Source organism: Lolium rigidum, chromosome 3, assembly GCF_022539505.1.
Source record: "Lolium rigidum isolate FL_2022 chromosome 3, APGP_CSIRO_Lrig_0.1, whole genome shotgun sequence".
Taxonomy (NCBI): Eukaryota; Viridiplantae; Streptophyta; class Magnoliopsida; order Poales; family Poaceae; genus Lolium; species Lolium rigidum.
In genome coordinates, this window is record NC_061510.1 from 60,516,394 (window position 1) to 60,536,504 (window position 20,111).

At 42.8% G+C, this 20,111-nt stretch overlaps 2 protein-coding genes and 1 long non-coding RNA gene across 3 annotated transcripts; all 3 read right to left on the reverse strand.

Moving 5' to 3' along the window:
- Positions 1-4,400: 4,400 nt before the first annotated feature.
- On the reverse strand, positions 4,401-4,756 carry LOC124696352. The gene is made up of 2 exons (XR_007000679.1): positions 4,695-4,756; positions 4,401-4,520 (listed from the first exon to the last, which is right to left on the reverse strand). It is a non-coding gene; the product is annotated as an uncharacterized LOC124696352 (long non-coding RNA).
- A 1,643-nt stretch (positions 4,757-6,399) lies between these two features.
- LOC124696354 (arabinogalactan protein 1-like) lies at positions 6,400-7,032 on the reverse strand. Its single transcript, XM_047229091.1, has one exon. The coding sequence runs from the start codon at positions 6,931-6,933 to the stop codon at positions 6,574-6,576; it is 360 nt and encodes a 119-aa protein (XP_047085047.1). The 5' UTR covers positions 6,934-7,032; the 3' UTR covers positions 6,400-6,573.
- A 6,233-nt stretch (positions 7,033-13,265) lies between these two features.
- Positions 13,266-13,872, reverse strand: LOC124696355 (arabinogalactan protein 1-like). Its single transcript, XM_047229093.1, has one exon. The coding sequence runs from the start codon at positions 13,781-13,783 to the stop codon at positions 13,436-13,438; it is 348 nt and encodes a 115-aa protein (XP_047085049.1). The 5' UTR covers positions 13,784-13,872; the 3' UTR covers positions 13,266-13,435.
- Positions 13,873-20,111: the final 6,239 nt, after the last annotated feature.

Sequence of the window (20,111 nt, forward strand, 5' to 3'; positions counted from 1 at the left end):
ACATTCGATATTCATATTTAAATAACCTTAGAGTGCATGATAGACCAACGCAATCACACCGAGTACTAACATAGCATGCACACCGTCACCATCACACTATGAAGGAGGAATAGATCGCATCAATACTATCATAGCAATAATTAACTTCATAATCTACAAGAGATTACAATCATAACCTACGCCAAGTACTACACGATGCACACACTGTCACCGTTACACCATGGAGGAGGAATAGACTACTTTAATAACATCACTAGAGTAACACATAGATGAATAGTGATACAAAACTCATATGAATCTCAATCATGTAAGGCAGCTCATGAGATCATTGTATTGAAGTACATAGGAGAGAGATTAACCACATAGCTACCGGTACAGCCCTTAGCCTCGATGGAGAACTACTCCCTCCTAATGGGAGACAAGCGAGCGGTGATGAAGATGGCGGTGGTGTCGATGGAGATGCCTTCAGGGGCACTTCCCCGTCCCGGCGGCGTGCCGGAACGGAGACTCCTGTCCCCCAGATCTTGGCTTCGCGATGGCGGCGGCTCTGGAAGGTTTCTCGTACCGTGGCTTTTTCGTATCGAGGTTTTAGGTCGAGGAGGCTTAAATAGGCGAAGAGGCGGAGTCGGAGGGCTGACGAGGTGGTGACACAATAGGGGGGCGCGGCCCAGGCCCTGGCCGCGCCGCCCTATCATCTGGGCCCACCAGGGGTCCCCTCTGGTGGCTCTCGGGTGTTCTGGAAGCTTCGTGGAAAATAGGATGTTGGGCATTGATTTCGTCCGATTCCGAGAATATTTCCTTACTAGGATTTCTGGACCAAAAACAGCAGAAAATAGCAACTGGCCCTTCGGCATCTCGTCAATAGGTTAGTTCCGGAAAACGCATAATAATGACATATAATGTGTATAAAACATGTGAGTATCATCATAAAAGTAGCATGGAACATAAGAAATTATAGATACGTTTGGGACGTATCATACCACAACTTGCACCTAAGTTACGTTTTAGTCCCACTTCTTGCAAAGTGAACATAGATGGTACCTAAACTTGCAAATCGGAGTGGTTTAGGTCCTGGAACCCTCTGCTAGTTCCACATGTGCGCCACGGTGGCAGAAACATTTGCAGAAAGCCCCGTAACTATTACCTTTCATCAAAACCGTTGCTTGGCCAGGAACAAAATCCCCAATTTCCTCTGCCTCCCCGCGAACCCGCGTCGCAGTACGACACGCTCGCCAAGATTTGGAGGATTCGCTGGAGAGGATTGGCGGATGGTGGAGCAGGGATCGGAGGATTCCGTCGAGTGTACGGGCAGGTCCCCTCCAGCTGCTCGCGGAAGACGTATGGGTGCGGTGGAGGCGATGTCGTCGCGTCCGGTGGCGGAGGAGGCGGAGCCGTCGCATCGGGTGGGGAAGGAGGCGGCACCGTCGGGTCGGGCGGGGAAGGAAGCGGCGCCATCGTGTCGGGCGGCCAGGTTTGCTGCACCTGCTCACGGAGGGTATGGTTGTAGGCGTCGGGATGCGGTGGAGGCGCACCCACTTCGAGAGACTGTGGAGGTGATGTTGTCTCGTCAGCGAAGGAGATGTAGTCTCGTAAGCACCGGCACCATGATGCTCGGATCCCGCAGTGTGGACTGCAGGCCATGGAAGAAGCCTCTTGGTACTGCAGGCCATGGAAGAAGCATTTTGGTACTGAAGAAGATTATGGGGCAGCTTTCAGACCGAGAAGAAGAAGCTGAATAATGGGCGTTTTAACAGCAGCTTCTGTAGTGTCTCTGGTACAATTAGCTAGTGAATTGATGTATCAGCTTGTCTATCCATGTAAAATATGATGCAATATGAATATGAAATGTTCTGAAAGATTGCTTGCACATTGTGTAGTTCTTTCTTACTATGGCACACTTCTTCTGGTATGTGTGAAAAATAAGTTCCCACTGCACGTTGCCCAGGCTAAAAGGCAATATAATGTACATAGTTTGGAAATTGATTCAAATCCAGGACATAGAAGTAGTAAATTGTGCCTCAAGAACAGAGAAAAGAAGAAGAATTTAAACAAATAAATTGGTGTCCACTATTGGTAGTATACTATTGCACATTGTCCACTATTGCTACCAAGGTATTGACAGTATACTATTGGTACGAAGGTAAAGACAGTATCACATTGCACAGTATTGAACATTGTATGTTATAATTCAGTTTAGAAAAGTAAATTCATTTGAAACTAATAAAAGTGAACTCACTGGTGAAACAAAACATGAAATTGCCTGAGATGTAACTTCACATTGACCAGTAATTTCTTATTAGGTGTAAATACCAACATCACTAGAAGCATCGAGCCTCCATAAAAAATTGTCAAAACAGCAACAACTACATGTGTTCTCTGCATTCTGACTGAGAGGAACAAGCAACAATTTAAATCTGGGACCCAAGGATATATAAATATATGAACTGAAATGTTGTAGGACTCATGAATATTTAAATATACCAACTGAAATCATGTACTAAAGGTTCTGTATAACAAAGTAAACTTGAAACTTTAAATATCCAAGTCAAATTTGGAAATTCTCTATATGTCCACGGAGCTACTATATGTCTTCAGCTGTTGGTGCATTCTGACTGAGGGGAACATCTTCTGCGTCCCGGTCAGGAATTTGTTCATTCAGATCAGGTATACCACTTTGTGTTGTTGCTCTAGCTTCACTTTCAGTAACTTGAGTATTTGTACGTATTTTCTTCCCTTTTCCTCTTCCAAAGATGGTGTTGTCTTTCTCTACTTCCCTAGGTGCATTGCTTCTTCCTCTTCCTCTTCCTCTGCCTCTCAAATTTCCTCTTGTGGTTGCAGTAGTAACCCTCGCTCGAGATGCTGAGGTCATCCTTAAGATTTTTGAGAAACCACTCCCAGGAACTAGTGCACTCAACCTCACACAAGCCAAAAGCAACTGGTTATATGCAATCATTTGGGTCTATTCCTACCGCTGTCAAAAGAACTCCTTTGTACCGTGTCTTTATATGGCACCCATCTATGCAGATGAAAGGCCTACAACCAGCAAGAAAGCCCCTTTTGCAAGCATCATAACTCCAATATACAGTGGCAAGATGCTCCTTGTGGCCAGGGCTATCTGGATCATTCACTGAATTTGTTGTAATGAAAAACTTAGAACCAGGATTTGCCCTCCTGAGCTCTTGCCCATAATCCAACAGTTGTTTGAACTGACCTTCCTCATCTCCATGTATAACAGCCAATGCATCTGTCCGTGCTCTTCTAAGCTTCCATCTTGGTGGGCACATTTTGAATTCCCTTATGACCTTTGCTGCAAAACCCTGCAAACTTAACTTCTGGTTGTCTCTGAACTCGTGTATGAATTTGTCAGCCATGATTTTTGCAGTTATTGCTTTCACTGGCCAACTTCGCTCACATGTGTGGTTTCCTTGGTAGGATGTTATTACAAAGCCACCTATCCTTTTTGGATCATTGGATGATTTAAGCAACCAACTACAGCCAGGAGTACACACAGCTTCTAACCTTCTTCTGTCATTTTTTTTGTTTTCTTTACTTGCTTCCTATTTCTGATGCTGTAAGTTCTTAGTGCCTTCCTCAACTCCTCAACACCACTGAACTTCATGCCAGTTTTGAATGATGGATTGTCCATGTCTACCTCTGGATTAAATGGCTTAATCACCTTTTTCAAGTGCTCTTCTTGTTCTTCTCCAATATTTATATCATCATCATCCAGGGCCCCCTCATCTTCCATTTCTTCACATACTTCCTTCTCATTGTGATCATTGACTGATTTGTCAATATTGTCAGCAAACAGATCATCATCACCTTCTTCAACATTGAAATCACTATCATGGAAATCACTGTCATAGTTGTCACTGTCACTCTCATTCGACCTCACATTTACAAACAAATCATTCTCTACCACAGGAGAATGTGAGGAACTTGAAGCTTCAACATTAGCAGATGGATTTGGAGCATGGGCATGACCAGCAACAGATGGAGCATGAGAAGCAACAGAATGAGCATGAGCATTCATAGAGGGAGCAATAGCATCACCATGAGCATTGACAGATGGAGCAATAGCATGAGCAACAACAGATGGAGTATGAGCATGAGCAGTACCAAATGGATTCGGAGCACGAGCATTGGTAGGCCTCAAAATCACATCTGATCTCAATGTGTTCAGAAAGTTATTGTGATCAATAAACATGTGAAGTGTCTTCTCTGACCAACTTGCATTTATCATCTGTCTAATGACTGACTGACTATCAACTGGCACTAAACCTTCTTTTATGTCCTTGCCTGGCTGCAACCAATAAGCATGCACTTTTCCATCTCTTTCACACCCAAGTATTCTCAGAATTTCATTAACCCAGAAGATAGACCAAGTGTCAACAGTACAATTGTCAAAATGGGCTGTTGATGCACACATATATTCCAAATTGTGTCTCAATCCACAAAAAAAAATCCATTGTGCAATACTTCAACCGTGAACATACTACATTCTTGTTCTGGAAACAAAACTGCAGAAGAACAACGAATTAAGTCAGTTGGTGCATATTGAACAAAGTAGCCAACTTGGCCTCACAATGAAAAATGTCATCTACACAAATACATGAAACTCCTAACAAGATGCGAAGTGTTCCATGTTGCACAAAGTTAAACATTTTCACAGATCAACCATTCATGCAATATACCTTCTCCAACTGAAATTCAGAATCAATGTCCCTGTCTGAATCTTTCCAAAATTCAGTAAACTGAATTATAACAACACATTCATAAATTTATCAAATTTTCAGATTTTACTGACATAATCAAATAATCATTGCTGCAGTACAGGGCAACCCATATGGAAAATAAAAAAGACCAATCTTAGTTTTTAACTTGACTCACTTCATTTACAAAAAATTTTGTTTGGTTAATTTAGCTACTTCTCCACCTCAAATTATCACAGTAAGTCTTTAACCATTGTTTCTTACTGTAACAATCTTTAACCTGTCTAAATCTATCCAAAATTCAGTTAACCGAACTGTAACAGCAAATTTAGAAATTTATCAAAATTTCAAACTTTACTGACATAATCAAAAGTCATTGGTGCAATATACCTTCTCCACCTCAAAATATCACAGTACGTAACAATCTGTCAGCCTAAATACGAGGATATCATATCACATGGTCATATGCATGTGCGTGGGAGAGACAGGTCATGGCCTGTAGCATAAATCATCCATAATCCACTTCAAAAACTAAACCAAACCATCTGGGCATGCTAGTACTACTATTTCCCCATGATTTCGACACCCAAAACCTAGTTAAATCCTCTTGATCATGTGCCCACCTTCTCCTCCACGAGCAGTACCACAAAGAACATAGACAGAAGGGCGTGAGGGAAGAAAAGGAAGGGCACAAGCAGTACCATAGTGCGGCGGATCTTCGAAGTACTCCCGGAAGTGCATGGCCGGAGGGATCCGTCGTCTCCACCAATATCCACAGCAGCTCCGTCGTCTCCGCCACCGCTGCAGCTCCGTAACTGCCGCGATTTTGTTCTTGCCGAAATATAGAAGGAGAGGAAAAGGGTGCCTTTCTGTAAATTTGTTAGGGCCATCTCATAAAAGGACCCAGCGCATAATTATTTTTTGTTTCCAGGACTTTACTACAAGAAAAATAAATCTAGTTGGCAGCCACGTCTCACATTCGGATTGTTTGAACTAAATTTGTCCAACCTATATAAGTTTAGGTACCTGCAGTGTGCACTTTGCAAGAAGTGGGACTAAAACGCAACTTAGACCATGTACTATGTGTGCCAAAAGCGGTTCAATGGGCTCTATGATTCGGTTCTATACACAACAGGGAATCGATTCATTGTGTCAGAGAAAAGAAGCGAACCAACATGTTGGTTCGGTTCAAGTAGATGTTGTGTCAGGATTTGCAATAACTGCCCCACATGTCATAGAGGAGAGAGGAAAGGGATGTTACTTTGCATGGAGAAAAAGGTGAATGCATGTTGTCAGGTAGGGCCCAAACAAAACCGATTTCACATAGCAGCTGAACGGAGGCGACTTCAATATCTGACACTTTTTCTATTGATTCGGTTCCACATAGTGCATGGCCTTAGAAGCAACTTGTGGTACCAAATGTGTTAATACCTCGGGTGTTGCCAACGTTCTGATGTTGCCAACGTTCTGATGGGTGTCGTCAATTGCTCCGGCATGATTTTTGGTGCCGTGTCTTTTTTTAATACATTTCGGCTGAATGGTATAGAAGACGAGTGTGTCTTTGGCAGGTAACCGCCTATAAAAATGCCGCGTCCGTATTTTTATGGTATCAATTTGCTGGAAGAAGTACAGGAAGAATTATATCTGAACCGCGTGCTTCGTGACAGTGCCCATGGGCCATGGCAGGTGAGGTAACGAATAAAAGAATTGTATTCAAGATAATCTCATGCATGTGTAGCAAGATTTACATCGCGATGCGGTGTCAAACCTTTCCTCGATCTGTCTCTAATAAATAAAGAATCATATAGAACGAATCTCGTAATATAAACAGCACGAAAACAGAGTGTAGCCTCCGCTCCATCTAGAACAGGATGGCAGCGGCAACCGCGCCGGCTACAGCGACGAAGCTGACGGTGGACGTGTAGACGGCGGAGCTCGCGGGGGCGTCGGCTGGGGCGCCGGCCGGTGTGGCGGAGACCGCGGAGGGGGTCATCGCGGAGGGAGCTTCGGCCGGGGTCTCCATGGGCGTGGCCGGGGGCGAGGCCATCGGCGACGGTGACGCGGCGGTGGGGGGAGTGGCGACCGGCGCAGGTGCGGTGGCCGGGGACCTCGCTGGTGGCGCGGGGAGCGGAGCCATCCGGGGCGCCGGCATGGGGCCCTGCGCGGCGGCAGAGACGGCGAGGAGCGCGACGATCGCAGCGACCACGGCGAAGCGAGCCATCTTGCTGCAGCTGTTGCTGAAGGACTTGCCTGAGATTTGGAGAAGATCAGAATTCAGAAGATAGGACTTGATTGCTGGCGGATGTTTAGGCACGTACTGCGAAGCTGTGAGTTGTGAATTGGGATGACGAGGAGGAAGCGCGATTTTATAGCGGGAGGCGACTCGAAATGTCGGTTAAGCAACAGCTGCGACGTAAGTCTCGGGCTGCCGTCAAGGCTAAGAACGCGTGAAACCAGACTGTGAGTACACAGGTGGACACGTCTTTTGCGGGGCGGCGCCGTGCAAAGTTGATTCCTTCGCGGAGAGGCACCGCGTCCTCTGCCTAACGACCAGTTGTCTCGACCCACGTTGTGGATACTCAAAGACGTGAAATGGGATTTCTACGAGACTTTGCGTTAGCTCCTGCACCACCACTGCACCACGTATGTAATGTTTCGTTCCCAAGTTGGTGGTACTCATGTACTACTCGTCAACACTTACACCTGCATTATTGCACAAGTCGTGTAGTGTAGAATTTTGACTTCATAGGCATAAGCGAAACAGCGAAGGGGAAACTAGGCAATGCACAACTCATCAGCAGTTTAGCACCAAACTTGTCTTTTCAAAAAGAAAAGAAAAACATTTCCATCGTAGTGGGTTTATGTGGGTTCTAACTTCTAAGGCTGATGACATGAAGAAAAGTAATGTCTCTAGTTCCCAGCGTAAGGGAAAATGACCAAGGAAGAAAAAAGTGGGGATGTTATAGCTTCGGGTTTTGGTGTTGACCTGTACATGAACCCTACATCTTTGGGTTTCTATTAGGCTGGTCATAGTGGGGAGTAACTTAGACTAGTAACATATGCCATATTACTAGTCTATGTTACTACCTTCATAGTGAGTAGTAACTTATATGTGGTGTCATGCATTGTGTCATTTATTATGTTGTAGACTCATTTTGCCTTGGGTGTGTGATGTTATGGTAACATAGCTAGTTACCACCTCAATCTCTTTCTTTATTTATTGGCATATCATGTCACCAAAATGCCTTGAGGTGTGTGATGTTACTAGCTATGTTACTCCCACTATGAGCAGTCTTAGCCCCTCCAATTCATATTACTTATCACTAGTATGGATAGTTAGTACTGAAATTTGTCTAGATACATCTATATTAGAGACAATTAATATGAATCGGAGGGAGTAATGATAGACAAGGAAACCGTGATGTTGATTTTGTGGACCTAGGTGCATGTCAACTCTTTTCACACAATAAAATCAAAAATACTAGAAGGTAAAAAAAAAGCATAAATCACATTGGAATCATAGTGTTTCATGTGACTATACTGGCTTGGTCTCTCATAACTCATAATTCCTTGCTTTAGCATTCCCTCCACAACGAGCAAGGGTTCCTATCATACTCCCCCTTTTCAATAAATAAGGCGTTTAAATTTAGTGAAAAACCAACATCCTCTAAGGTTAACCAATGTTATAGAAAAAATAAGAAAATTTACGACACCAAATCATTATTATTAGATTCACTATAAAATATATATTCATAATATGTTTGTTTCATGTTGTAGATGTTTATACATTTGGTTCAAATTTATAACCTTTGAATTTTGACTAAATTTATAAGTCTTATTCATCATATTGGAGGTCAGGCTTAAAAATAAATTTTGACAAGTCCCAAATGGTTCCAATTAATGTGCCAGAGGATGACCTGAAGCTGTTGGCAGAGGGTTTTGGATGTCAGATGGGGAAGATGCCTTTCACCTATTTGGGGTTACCATTGGGTACAATGAAGCCTACTATTACTGAGTTATCTCCTTTGGTGTGTAGGTTGGAGAGGAAATTGTCTGCAAGCTCTAGTTTTCTTTCCCAAGGTGCTAGATTGCAGTTAATTAATTCTGCATTGGCTTCTATGCCATTACACTTCTTATGTACTTTGCAGTTACCTGTGGGTCTTACTGTCCAGTTGGATCGAATTTTGAGACAGTGTCTTTGGAGGGACAAAGAAGGGGAGCCAAAGCAGTCTTTAGCTGCTTGGGAAATGATTTGTAAGCCCAAGATTAGAGGTGGCCTTGGTATTGTTAACTTCCAAAAACAGAATGCAGCTTTGCTTATTAAATTTTTGGATAAGTTCTATAACAAAAGAGACTTGCCTTGGGTGAGATTAATTTGGGAAAATCACTATGCTGGCAGAGTTCCTCATGCTGAAAACTTGTGCGGCTCTTTTTGGTGGAAGGATGTGCTTAGGCAAGTGGATAATTTTAGGGCTGTGGCCAGAGTGAAGTTGGGTACTGGTGATACTTTTCTCTTTTGGACAGATAATTGGATGTTTGATGATGGTGTTATGGTGCTTAAGGATAAGTTTCCCAGGTTATTCTCATTTGTGTTGAGAGAAGAGATAATGGCTGCAGAGGTTTATGCTATGGATGATATAACAGGTTTATTTTATACACCATTGTCCCAGTTAGCTTTTACAGAATTACAGCAGCTCAGGATGATAATGCAAGCAAATCCTATTACTGGTGGTGCTGATGAATGGACTTACTGTTGGGGTGGTGCCTATGCGTCTGCCAAGTTTTACTATCATATACACAAACATCTAAAAGTGCCCAAAGTCTATGAGTGGATTTGGAAGTCTAGTTGCATGATGAAAACTAAGGTCTTTGCATGGCTTCTTTTGGTGGATCGTCCGAATACCAAGGATTTGTTAAAGCGAAGACATTGGCAGGTCACCGATGTTTATCACTCGTGAATTGTGTCCTTTACATGCTTATGAGGATAGGATTCACCTATTTTTTGAGTGTAACTTCAGCGTCGGGATTTGGAATTATTTGCAATTTGATTGGAGGGCTAGTGATGATCTGCGAGATGGTGATAGCTCATGCCGGGAAAGAATTTGCGAAGCCATTTTTTATGGAGGTTTTGATGCTTGGCATGTTGGAATATCTGGATTTTGAGGAATGCGAAAATATTCAGAGGAGAGAGACCCACCTTTGCAAGGTGGAAGGCAGGTTTTGCATGATGTATGGTTGTTGAGACATAGAATTAAAGTTAAGCATAGAGACAAGTTGTTAGATTGGATTAAGACTCTACCTTAGAGTCTAAATCTTAGATTGGGTAGGTTTCTGCTCTCTCTTTCTTTATTTTTGTTTGTACATAAGACTCTTTTGGTTTTGGAATAAAGTTGGGCTGTGGGGCTGTTGCCTCACAGTGGTTGGTCAAAAAAAACGTGTGTGTACCCTCGTCCATCATGGAGGGTGAACCAACATACTCTTTCAATCTTTTGTGTCTCCGCTACTCGACACCAAATAGGGCAGTAACCAAATCATATTTGTGAAGATGCACAAATCTATCTTTTTTTTTTGAATAACATCAGGAGAGTTGGTGTGTACATTGCATTAGAAGAAGTTGGTTTACAACGAAAGAAGGCCCAAAAGAGGAGACACTTCCGCAAACAAAATAGATACAAAAACTCAGCCGGGGTCAAAGGGTGCCCCTCCAGATTGGACAACAAGTGGAATAGGCGCTCCAACGATTCTCCAAATATCAATCTCCTCCATTATCCTGGAGATCACCGCAAGCACTGGCATCTCTTTCTTGTCGAAGATATGATGGTTTTGCTCCTTCCAAAGCTCCCAGCACACTAGGTTAGATAAGGGGAAAATGATCTTCCTTCGTGCCTTAGGCTGATTAACCACCATATGGTCGTGTACCAGTTTTGGACATTGTGCTGCTCGCTGGACCATAGCTCCGGCTTTAGCGCGTCTTGGTTAAATCGAGCAGCAATGGATGACCACACCTTCAAGCTATATGGGCACTTGGTGAAAAGATGACTAGCCGTTTCCAAGTTTCGGCACAAATCTATCAATGTAAGACTTCTACCATGTAAGAAATAAGCATCTAAAGCAGCCCCCTTAAATCGACCCAGGCCTGCTAGAGTCCCTAAAAATGAGTAAAGATGTGCTAGGACATTCATTGTCGTATTTGGTGATGAACAAACATCGAGAGGGTTCTAGCAATTAACAAAGCTGCAAGATTCTAAGGTATAGTTTGATCCATTCATTGTATGCATAAAGATATGGAAGAGCTCTCATGCGGCATGGCATGGACAATTCAACGAAGACCACAAACTCTAGATTTGACATGCTTATGTCTAGATCTTGCAGTGATATCAATGTATTGCACCGTTCAACACTATTTTCCATGTTATCCCATCGAGAGGCACCTCTTTATTGAGTTTTAGCTCAACAAGCACAAGTACACAATGTTATTTTTTTCTTACAACATATAGGATCTACCCCCAATGGGCAACATTTGTGAAGCCAATATCAAACTCCCAAGACAAGAACATTCTCTATACAGAAACTCAATTCGGCTTCCGGGTGCGTATGATCCCTCTATCATAAAAACATATTTCCAAATGTTAAAAAAATTTGACAAAAAAATTTACATGTACATCTCCATAATATATGTGTATTCGTCAAGTTTCACGAAAAAATAATATTTTTTATAGTCTAAGCGAAAAAGAGAAAATTTATATTATGACAAGTCTTTGTTTCAGCACCGAATTTTGTCTTTTTTACACACGCCACATGACATGTCGATTTTTCATGAAACGACTTTGTGAGCGCGTAGCACATGAAGATGTATGTGCGAAATTTTTGTTTCAATTTTTTTGACATTTTAAAATATGTCTAACATGTATTTCAAAATAAAGGGAGCATACGCTCCCATGTGCCAAAACATCACTCCCCTAACTATGCTAGATGATGTTAGAAAATAGGGAAAATCTAAAGATAAGCGCCGCATGGTGAGGCTTCCGTGCGGCGGTTAGCATATTAGGAAAAAACGCATCGGCCCTTAGTGAGCGATCACATCCCCACGAAGGGAGTCAGGAGGCAGCGCCTAGAGTGAAAAAAGGAGGAGCAGGTCGCCGTCGTCGCCGAACACGGAACCGTGCGGGAGGCCGCCATCGCCGCGTGACGCAGCGGGGGAGGTCGTCGCCCTTGCTGAGCACGGAGCCGTGCGGGAGGCCGTCGCCGCCGCCGAGTACGAAGAGCACGGAGCAGCGCTGGGGGCTGCCCTCTCCGCCGAGCACGGAGCCATGCGGGAGGCCGCCGTCAGCGCTTGACACAGCAGGGAGGTCCTCGTCGCCTCCGAGCACGGAGCAGCGCGTGAGGACTTCACCGCCGCCGAGCACGGAGCAGCATCGGAGGCCGTCCCCGCCGCCAAGCACGCATGAGCACTGGAAGTCGCTGCCTACTCTAAGCATGGAGCTACCATGGAGACCACGGCCGCAGCTCCGTGAGATGAACTGTTCGAGCCCATGGCCATAGAGGAAGAATGACTGCAAGAGCTAATTATTCCGGCAATTAGGACTAATTATTCCGGCAATCAAGCTTAATCAATCTAATAATTACGCTAATTAACCTGGCAGTTTTGACCCGATTAATATGGCTACAATTAACAATTGAACTTGGCAGCTATGCGTAACTAACCCGGTAATTGGTCTCTGTTAATCTGGAAATTAGTAATGTCTTTTAAGGCCTAATTATCACGTCACTTTTAGTACTAATATGGCAGTTTTTCAATTAAACCGGGCAACTGTGTCAAATTAATTTGGTAATGATCTCTGAAGCATGTACTATTAGTTGTTGTCAGAATCAGTCCGCTGTACCATCAGACCAAAAAAATGCATGCACTGATAGCTTTTAGCCATTTTTAATGATTTTTTTTGCATGGCCCAATCGATTCGATTCATTCCTAGACTGCCAAGCTGCTGCTACGTCTGCGCTCAGCTGTTTCTGAAAGAGACCCGCGTGCACGCTTTTTGGGCTGGTAGTAATTAGCCGCCGCACGAAACGACTTATGTGCGGCGCCGCCGCGTAGCAGGGCCCTAGAAAATATGTGGAGTGGTCATTTGTGGTGTTGTAACCCCTCTTTGACACTTTGTGTGGACCAGCTAAGTTCTAGGATGAGAAGACTCTCGATCGGATTATGACTATGTGCGGTCAGTCGTGTATTTTTTTATTTTTTTTTGAGATTCGGTCAGTCGTGTATTTGTAATGCAAAGTCGCGTTTAGCTTGGACAGACGTTTCGTGCCCAGTTCGGCGTCGTGAATCTTTTGGCCCTGGGTGTTGCCAACGTTCCGATGCATGTCGTCAATCGTTCCGGCATGATTTTTGGTGCCGTGTCTTTTTTTTTTTTTGTACATTTTGGCTGAATGATCGATATAGAAGACGATCGAGTGTGTCTTCGGTAGGTCAGTAGGTGGCCGCCCATAAAAATGCCGCCTTCGTGTTTTTATGGTACTAGCAATTTGTTGGAAGAAGTAGAGCAAGAATTATAACGAATAAAAGAATCTGTATTCAACATAATCTCATGCATGTGTAGCAAGATTACATCGCGATGCGGTGTCAAACCTTTCCTCGATCTGTCTCAAATAAATAAAGAATCATACTAGAACGAATCTCGTAACATAAACAGCACGAAAACAGATTGTAGTCTCCGCTCCATCTAGAACACGATGGCGGCGGCAACCGCGCCGGCGACAGCGACGAAGCTGACGGTGGACGTGTAGACGGCGGAGCTCGCGGGGGCGTCGGCTGGGGCGCCGGCCGGTGTGGTGGAGACCGCGGAGGGGGTCATCGCAGAGGGAGCTTCGGCCGGGGTCTCCATGGGCGAGGCCATCGGCGACGGCGACGCGGCGGTGGGCGGAGTGGCGACCGGCGCAGGTGCGGTGGCAGGGGACCTCGCCGGCGGCGCAGGGAGCGGGGCCATCCTGGGCGCCGGCATGGGGCCCTGTGCGGCGGCGGTGACGGCGAGGAGGGCGACGATCGCGGCGACCACGGCGAAGCGAGCCATTTTGCTGCTGTTGATGGTGAAGAACTGGGCGCGCAAGGATTTGGAGAGGAGAGGAGTTGATGGCTAGCGGATGTTTAAGCTCGGTGTGTAGAACTAGGACTTGTGAATTTGGTAGACGTAGGAGTCGCGATTTTATAGCGGGAGGCGACTGGAAATGTCGGCTGCGACGTTCAAGTCTCGGGCTGGCGTGGGCCGTATTTCACATTTGCACTGCCGTCAAGGCTAAGAACGCGTGAAACCAGACTGTGAGTGCACAGGTGGAGACTTCTTTGCGGGGCGGCGCCGTGCAAAGTTGATCCCTTCGCGGAGAGGCACCGCGTCCTCTGCCTAACGACCAGTAGCCTCGAGCCACGTTGTGGATACTCAAAGACGTGGGATGTGATCTACTCCATTTTTCTACCGACACTTTGCGTTACCTGCTCCACCACGTATGTTCCAATTTGGTGGTACTCGTCAACACTAAAACCTGCATTATTGCACAAGTCGTGTAAATTTTTGACTTCATAAGAGTAAGCCAAACAGCAAAGGGAAAACGAGGCAATGCACAACTCATCAGCAGTTCTCAGCACCAAACTTATCTTTTCAAAAAGAAAATTAAGAAAAACATTTCCTTCGTACTAGTGGGTTTACGTGGGTTATAAGACTGATGATCCTAAGGAAGGTAACGTCTCTAGTTCCCAGCTTAAGTGTTCTTTTGATTTATAGAATTTATATAAAAATTATGTATGATTTTAATTCTATGAGAAAAATTAACCAAATTGTTTGACTCATAGGAATATATCCTAGCTATAAGAACCAATCCTATAGAAATCTCTTAGTGTAAATCCTATAAGAAAAAATATTAGATCATACATCATGAAAAATTCCTTGCTACAATCAAACATAATTCATCTTCCCATAAAATTTAAGTAGGCATAACATCCAAATTCTATTATTTTATATTCCTATCATTTTTCTATCCTATGAATCAAAGAAGCACTACGTAAAAATGGCCAAGGAAGAAGAAAGTGGGAATGTTATAGCTTCGGGTTTTGGTGTTGAGCACTTCATGAACCCCATAGATTTCGGTTTATATTAACGATGGTCGGGGAAACCGCGATGTACTTACTGTAGACCTGGGTGTGTGTCAACTACTTTCATTCACACAATAAAAGCAAAAATACTAAATGCTAAAAAAGAAGAAGCATAAATCACTATCGAAACAAATCACACCCTATTAATATGAACCAAACGCTCGTGTTTCTTTTTCAACCTACATAGCGTTTCACATAACTATATTGGCTCGGTCTCTCATAACTCATAATTTCTTGCTTTAGGATTCCCTCCACACCGAACAAGGGATCCTATCATACTCCATCCGTTTCAATAACTAAGGCGTATAAATTTAGTGAAAAGTCAATATCCTCTAAGTTTAACCAATGTTACAGAAAAAATATGCAGATTTATGACACCAAATCAATATTAGTTTCGTAATATATTTGTCTCATGTTATAGATGTTTTTATTTTCTTATTTATATTTGATCAAAGTTTGTAAGCTTTCAATTTTGGCTAAATTTGTAAGTTTTATTCATCGTATTGGATGCAATACGTGTGTAACCTCGTCCATCATGGAGGGTGGAGCTACACACTCTAAGATTATATTTCATACTTTCGCATCTCCGGTGATCCACAACTTGTAACAAATCATATTTTTGAATGATGAGCAAACCTATCAAGGTAAGACTTTTACCATGTAAGCAATGAGCATCTCAAGCAGACCACTTAAATTGACACATGACTGAATAAAACCCGCTAAAGTCCCTAAAAACAAGTCAAGATGTGATGGGCATGCTTATCCTAGATTTGGCATGCTTATTCTGGTATGTCCATGTCTTGCAGTGTTATCAATGTAGTGCACCATTGAACATTGTTTTCCAAGTTAACCCATGGAGAGGCACCTCTTTATGATTTTGACCTCAACAAGCACAAGTACAGAATGGTGATACGTCCAAAACGTATCTACTTTCCCGAACACTTTTGCTATTGTTTTGCCTCTAATTTGTGTATTTTGGATGCAACTAACACGGACTAACGCTGTTTTCAGCAGAACTGTTCTGGTGTCTCGTTTTTGTGCGAAATCCAACTTTCGGGAAAAACCTCGGGATTTTGACGAAAGGGCCTATTTTCCCGGAATAATGACGGAGCCGGAAGGGCAATTGAAGTGGAGGCCCGAGGGCCCCACACTACATGGCGGCGCGGCCTAGGGGGCCCGCGCGGCCATGTAGTGTGGCCCCTCGGTCGGCCTCCGACGCCCCCTTCGGACTACTTATTCGCCTCGACCTAAAAACGCACGGAGAGAAGTCGAAGTCGCCGGAAACCCTCCGAACGCCGCCACATCGTGAAACTCCGTCGCGGGAGCCGAAGTCTCCGTTCCGGCACTCCGCCGGGACGGGAATTGGAGGAGATCATCACCGCCATCACCGCCAACGCCTCTCCATCAACCAGCAATGTTTCCCCCATCCATGTGTGAGTAATTCCCCCGCTGTAGGCCGAAGGGGATGGTAGGGATTGGATGAGATTGGTCATGTAATAGCATAAGATTGTTAGGGCATAGTGCCTAGTGTCCGTAGATGGTACTTTTATGATATTGTTGCAACTTGTTATGCTTAATGCTTGTCACTAGGGCCCGAGTGCCATGATCTCAGATCTGAACATGTTATTGTTTCATCAAGATATTCGTTGTTTATGATCTTACCTGCAAGTTGTATACACATGTCGCTGTCCGGAACCAATGGCCCCGAAGTGACAGAAATCGGGACAACCGGAGGGAATGGCAGTGACGTGAGGATCACATGTGTTCACGGAGTGTTAATGCTTTGCTCCGGTACTCTATTAAAAGGAGTACCTTAATATCCAGATAGTTTCCCTTGAGGCCCGGCTGCCACCGGCTGGTAGGACAAAAGATGTTGTGCAAGTTTCTCATTGCGAGCACGTACGACTATAATTGGAACACATGCCTATTGATTGATTAGTACTTGGATACCGTTTTATTATTATCTCGCAAATGCCCCGCTATGATTGTTACATGAGTTTCTCTCATCCATGCAACGCCCGTTATCCGTCCCCGTGCCTACGGTATTTTAATCCTCGCTGTTTACTATAATCACTACTGCTGTCTTTGTTACTCTGCTGCTCGTTATTTCACCATTGCTACTACTATAAAACTGTTACTACTCGATAAACTCTTGCGAGCAAGTCTGTTTTCGAGTGCAGCTGAATTGACAACTCCGCTGTTAAGGCTTTCAAGTATTCTTTGTCTCCCCTTGTGTCGAATCAATAAATTGGGTAATACTTCCCTCGAAGACTCGTTGCGATCCCCTATACTTGTGGGTCATCAAGACTATTTTCCAGGCGCCGTTGCCGGGGAGCATAGCTTTATTTGGAAGTTCACTTGGATCAATATTGTTCGCTGCAAATTCTCCATCATGGGTAAACCTCGCGATACTAAGGTCGCCATATTACCATCCACTACAAGAAAAGGTACAACTCTGAGTACCTCTGCTGCTCTTGATTCACCATCTGTGATTGATAAACTTGTTTCACCGCCACATGCTTCAAATGCTGGTACTTCTGCTGAATCTGAAAATTCTCATAATATTGATAATATTTCTGCTGTGCTTGATGATAGTGGTTCATTGGGAACTTTTCTAGATACTACAATTGCTAGGTCTAGACAAATTGAAAATGCTTGAAACTCCCGATGTTACTACACCTGTTAATTCACTCGAACTTGAATACTCTAGTGATGATCTTGATGAAGATTATGTGGAACTTGATGATGATTTTATTGAAAAATGCCATGCTACTACGATGCAAGAAAAATTAAAAAGTTGCTTGCAGAACATACTGTTAGATATAAACTGTCTCCTGATCCTAAATTTGCCACATCTCCTATAAACATTAGGGATAAATATTATGATTTTTCTCTTGATCTATCTCATATAGCTATTGTTGAGAAAACACCCTTTTGTGGTACTGAAAAAGAAAGTGCTGTTGAACACATGACTGAGTTATCTACTTCGAGTAGCTTGTTTTCCGATGATGTTAAGAACCGTACTTACTTTGTTGCTAAAATCTTTCCATTCTCATTAAAGGATGACGCTAAAACTTGGTATAATAGTTTGCCACCTAGCTCTATTAAAAGTCCAAAAGAATTGCTTGCTTGTTTTCTTCCGGAAATACTTTCCTGCTAGTGCTCAACATGCTGCTTTGCAGAGAGTTTATAATTTTGATCAGGGAGATGAAGAGAAATTGCCTGAAGCTTGGGCAAGATTTTGCTCTCTTATTAGAGCTTTGCCTGACCATGATCTAGAAAAGCATGATTTACTTGATATATTTTATAGTGGACTAACCATTGAGTCTAGGGCATACCTGGATAGTTGTGCTTGGTTGTGTTTTCGGGAAGAGAACTCCGGACGACGTCGAAGAATTATTGGCTAAAATAGGCCGGAATTATGATGATTGGAATACGCCTGAACCAACTCCAACGCCAATAGTGAAGAAGAGGGTTTAATTAAATTGAATGATGAAGATATGAGGGAAGCCAAGAAGTCTCTCAAGGAGAAAGGTATTAAATCCGAAGATGTGAAGAATCTACCTCCAATAGAAGATATATGTGAGATAATTCCCCCTTCATCCATGATTGAGGTAAACTCGCTTCAACGCTTTACTAGGGAAGATATTCCGTATTCAAAACCTCCTGCGCAATGCTTAGATGAGTTTGATAATTATATTGTTAAGCAAGAAAATTTTAATATGAGAGTAGAGAATCATCTAATGGAAAATTCTCAAGCTATTAGTCAATTGCATGATATTGTGGAGAGAACCTCCAATGATGTTAAGATGCTTGTTAAACATTTTCATATGATTCAAACTCAAATTGATCAACTCACTAAAGTGCAAAATGACTTGTTAGGAAATAATGCTAAAGAAAAACATGCTTATGAAGTAACAACTAGAGGTGGTGTCTCTACCCAGGATCCTCTATATCCTGAAGGGCATCCCAAAAGAATTGAACAAGATTCTCAATGCATTGAACCTAGAGCTCATTCTAGGAAAAAGAAGAAGAAACATAAAAATGTTGTAGAATCCTCTGAACCTGTTAATGATCCTAATAGTATTTCTATTTCGATGCTGAAGCTGAAAGTGGTAATGAACATGATAAAGATAATGATAAGAATGATACTCACGATAAAGAAGAGGTTGAAAAAGAACTCGAAAAGCATGCTAAAAATAAAAAGTATACTAAAGAAGATTTTATTGCTGAGAAACATGGTAATGAAAGAGAACCTTGGGTGCAAAAGCCAATGCCTTTTCCTGCTAAGAAACTAAAATCAAAGGAAGAGGAACACTATAATAAATTTTGTGATTGGATGAAACCTTTATTCTTGCAAATTCCTTTGATCGATGCTATTAAATTGCCTCCTTATTCAAAGTATATGAAAGATATTGTTACTAACAAAAGGAAAATCCCCAATGAGGAAATTTCCACTATGCTTGCTAATTACTCTTTCAATGGCAAAGTTCCAAAGAAATTGGGCGACCCGGTATACCTACTATTCCTTGTTCTATTAAGAATAATTATGTTAAAACTGCTCTATGTGATTTGGGAGCCGGTGTTAGTGTTATGCCTTTTTCTCTATACAAGAGACTTTACTTAGATAAATTGATACCTACTGATATATCTTTGCAAATGGCTGATAAATCTACTGCTATTCCTGTTGGTATATGTGAGGATGTTCCTGTTCAAGTTACTAATAACTGCTTGATATTAACTGATTTTGTTGTGTTGGAAATGCCCGAAGATGATAATATGTCTATTATTCTTGGGAGACCTTTTCTTAACACCGCAGGGGCTGTTATTGATTGCAATAAAGGAAAGGTTACTTTCAATGTTGATGATAAGGAACACACCGTCTATTTCCCCAAGAGGATTGAAAAAGCGTGCGGAGTTAATACAATTTCTCATGTGAGAACTATCAAAGTGGGAACCATCGATTGTCCTATATATGAGCCTAAAGAAGAATATCAAACTCTTGTGATTGGATCCATATCAATACAATTCAAGGTAACATGATTGATTTGAGGTTTATTTCTTCATATGCTATGTAAAATTTATTTGGTGGCAAGACTTGATCAACCTTGTTAACAAATACCTTTTATATGCATAGAGGAGGTAAACAACATCTCTTTCTTTCTCCACTTGCTTTAGTTGCTTGTAGCACTTTTAATTTGCAAAGTTTCTTAGTTGATTTGAGATTTCAAAAATTTTCCTGGCCGAGTAATAAT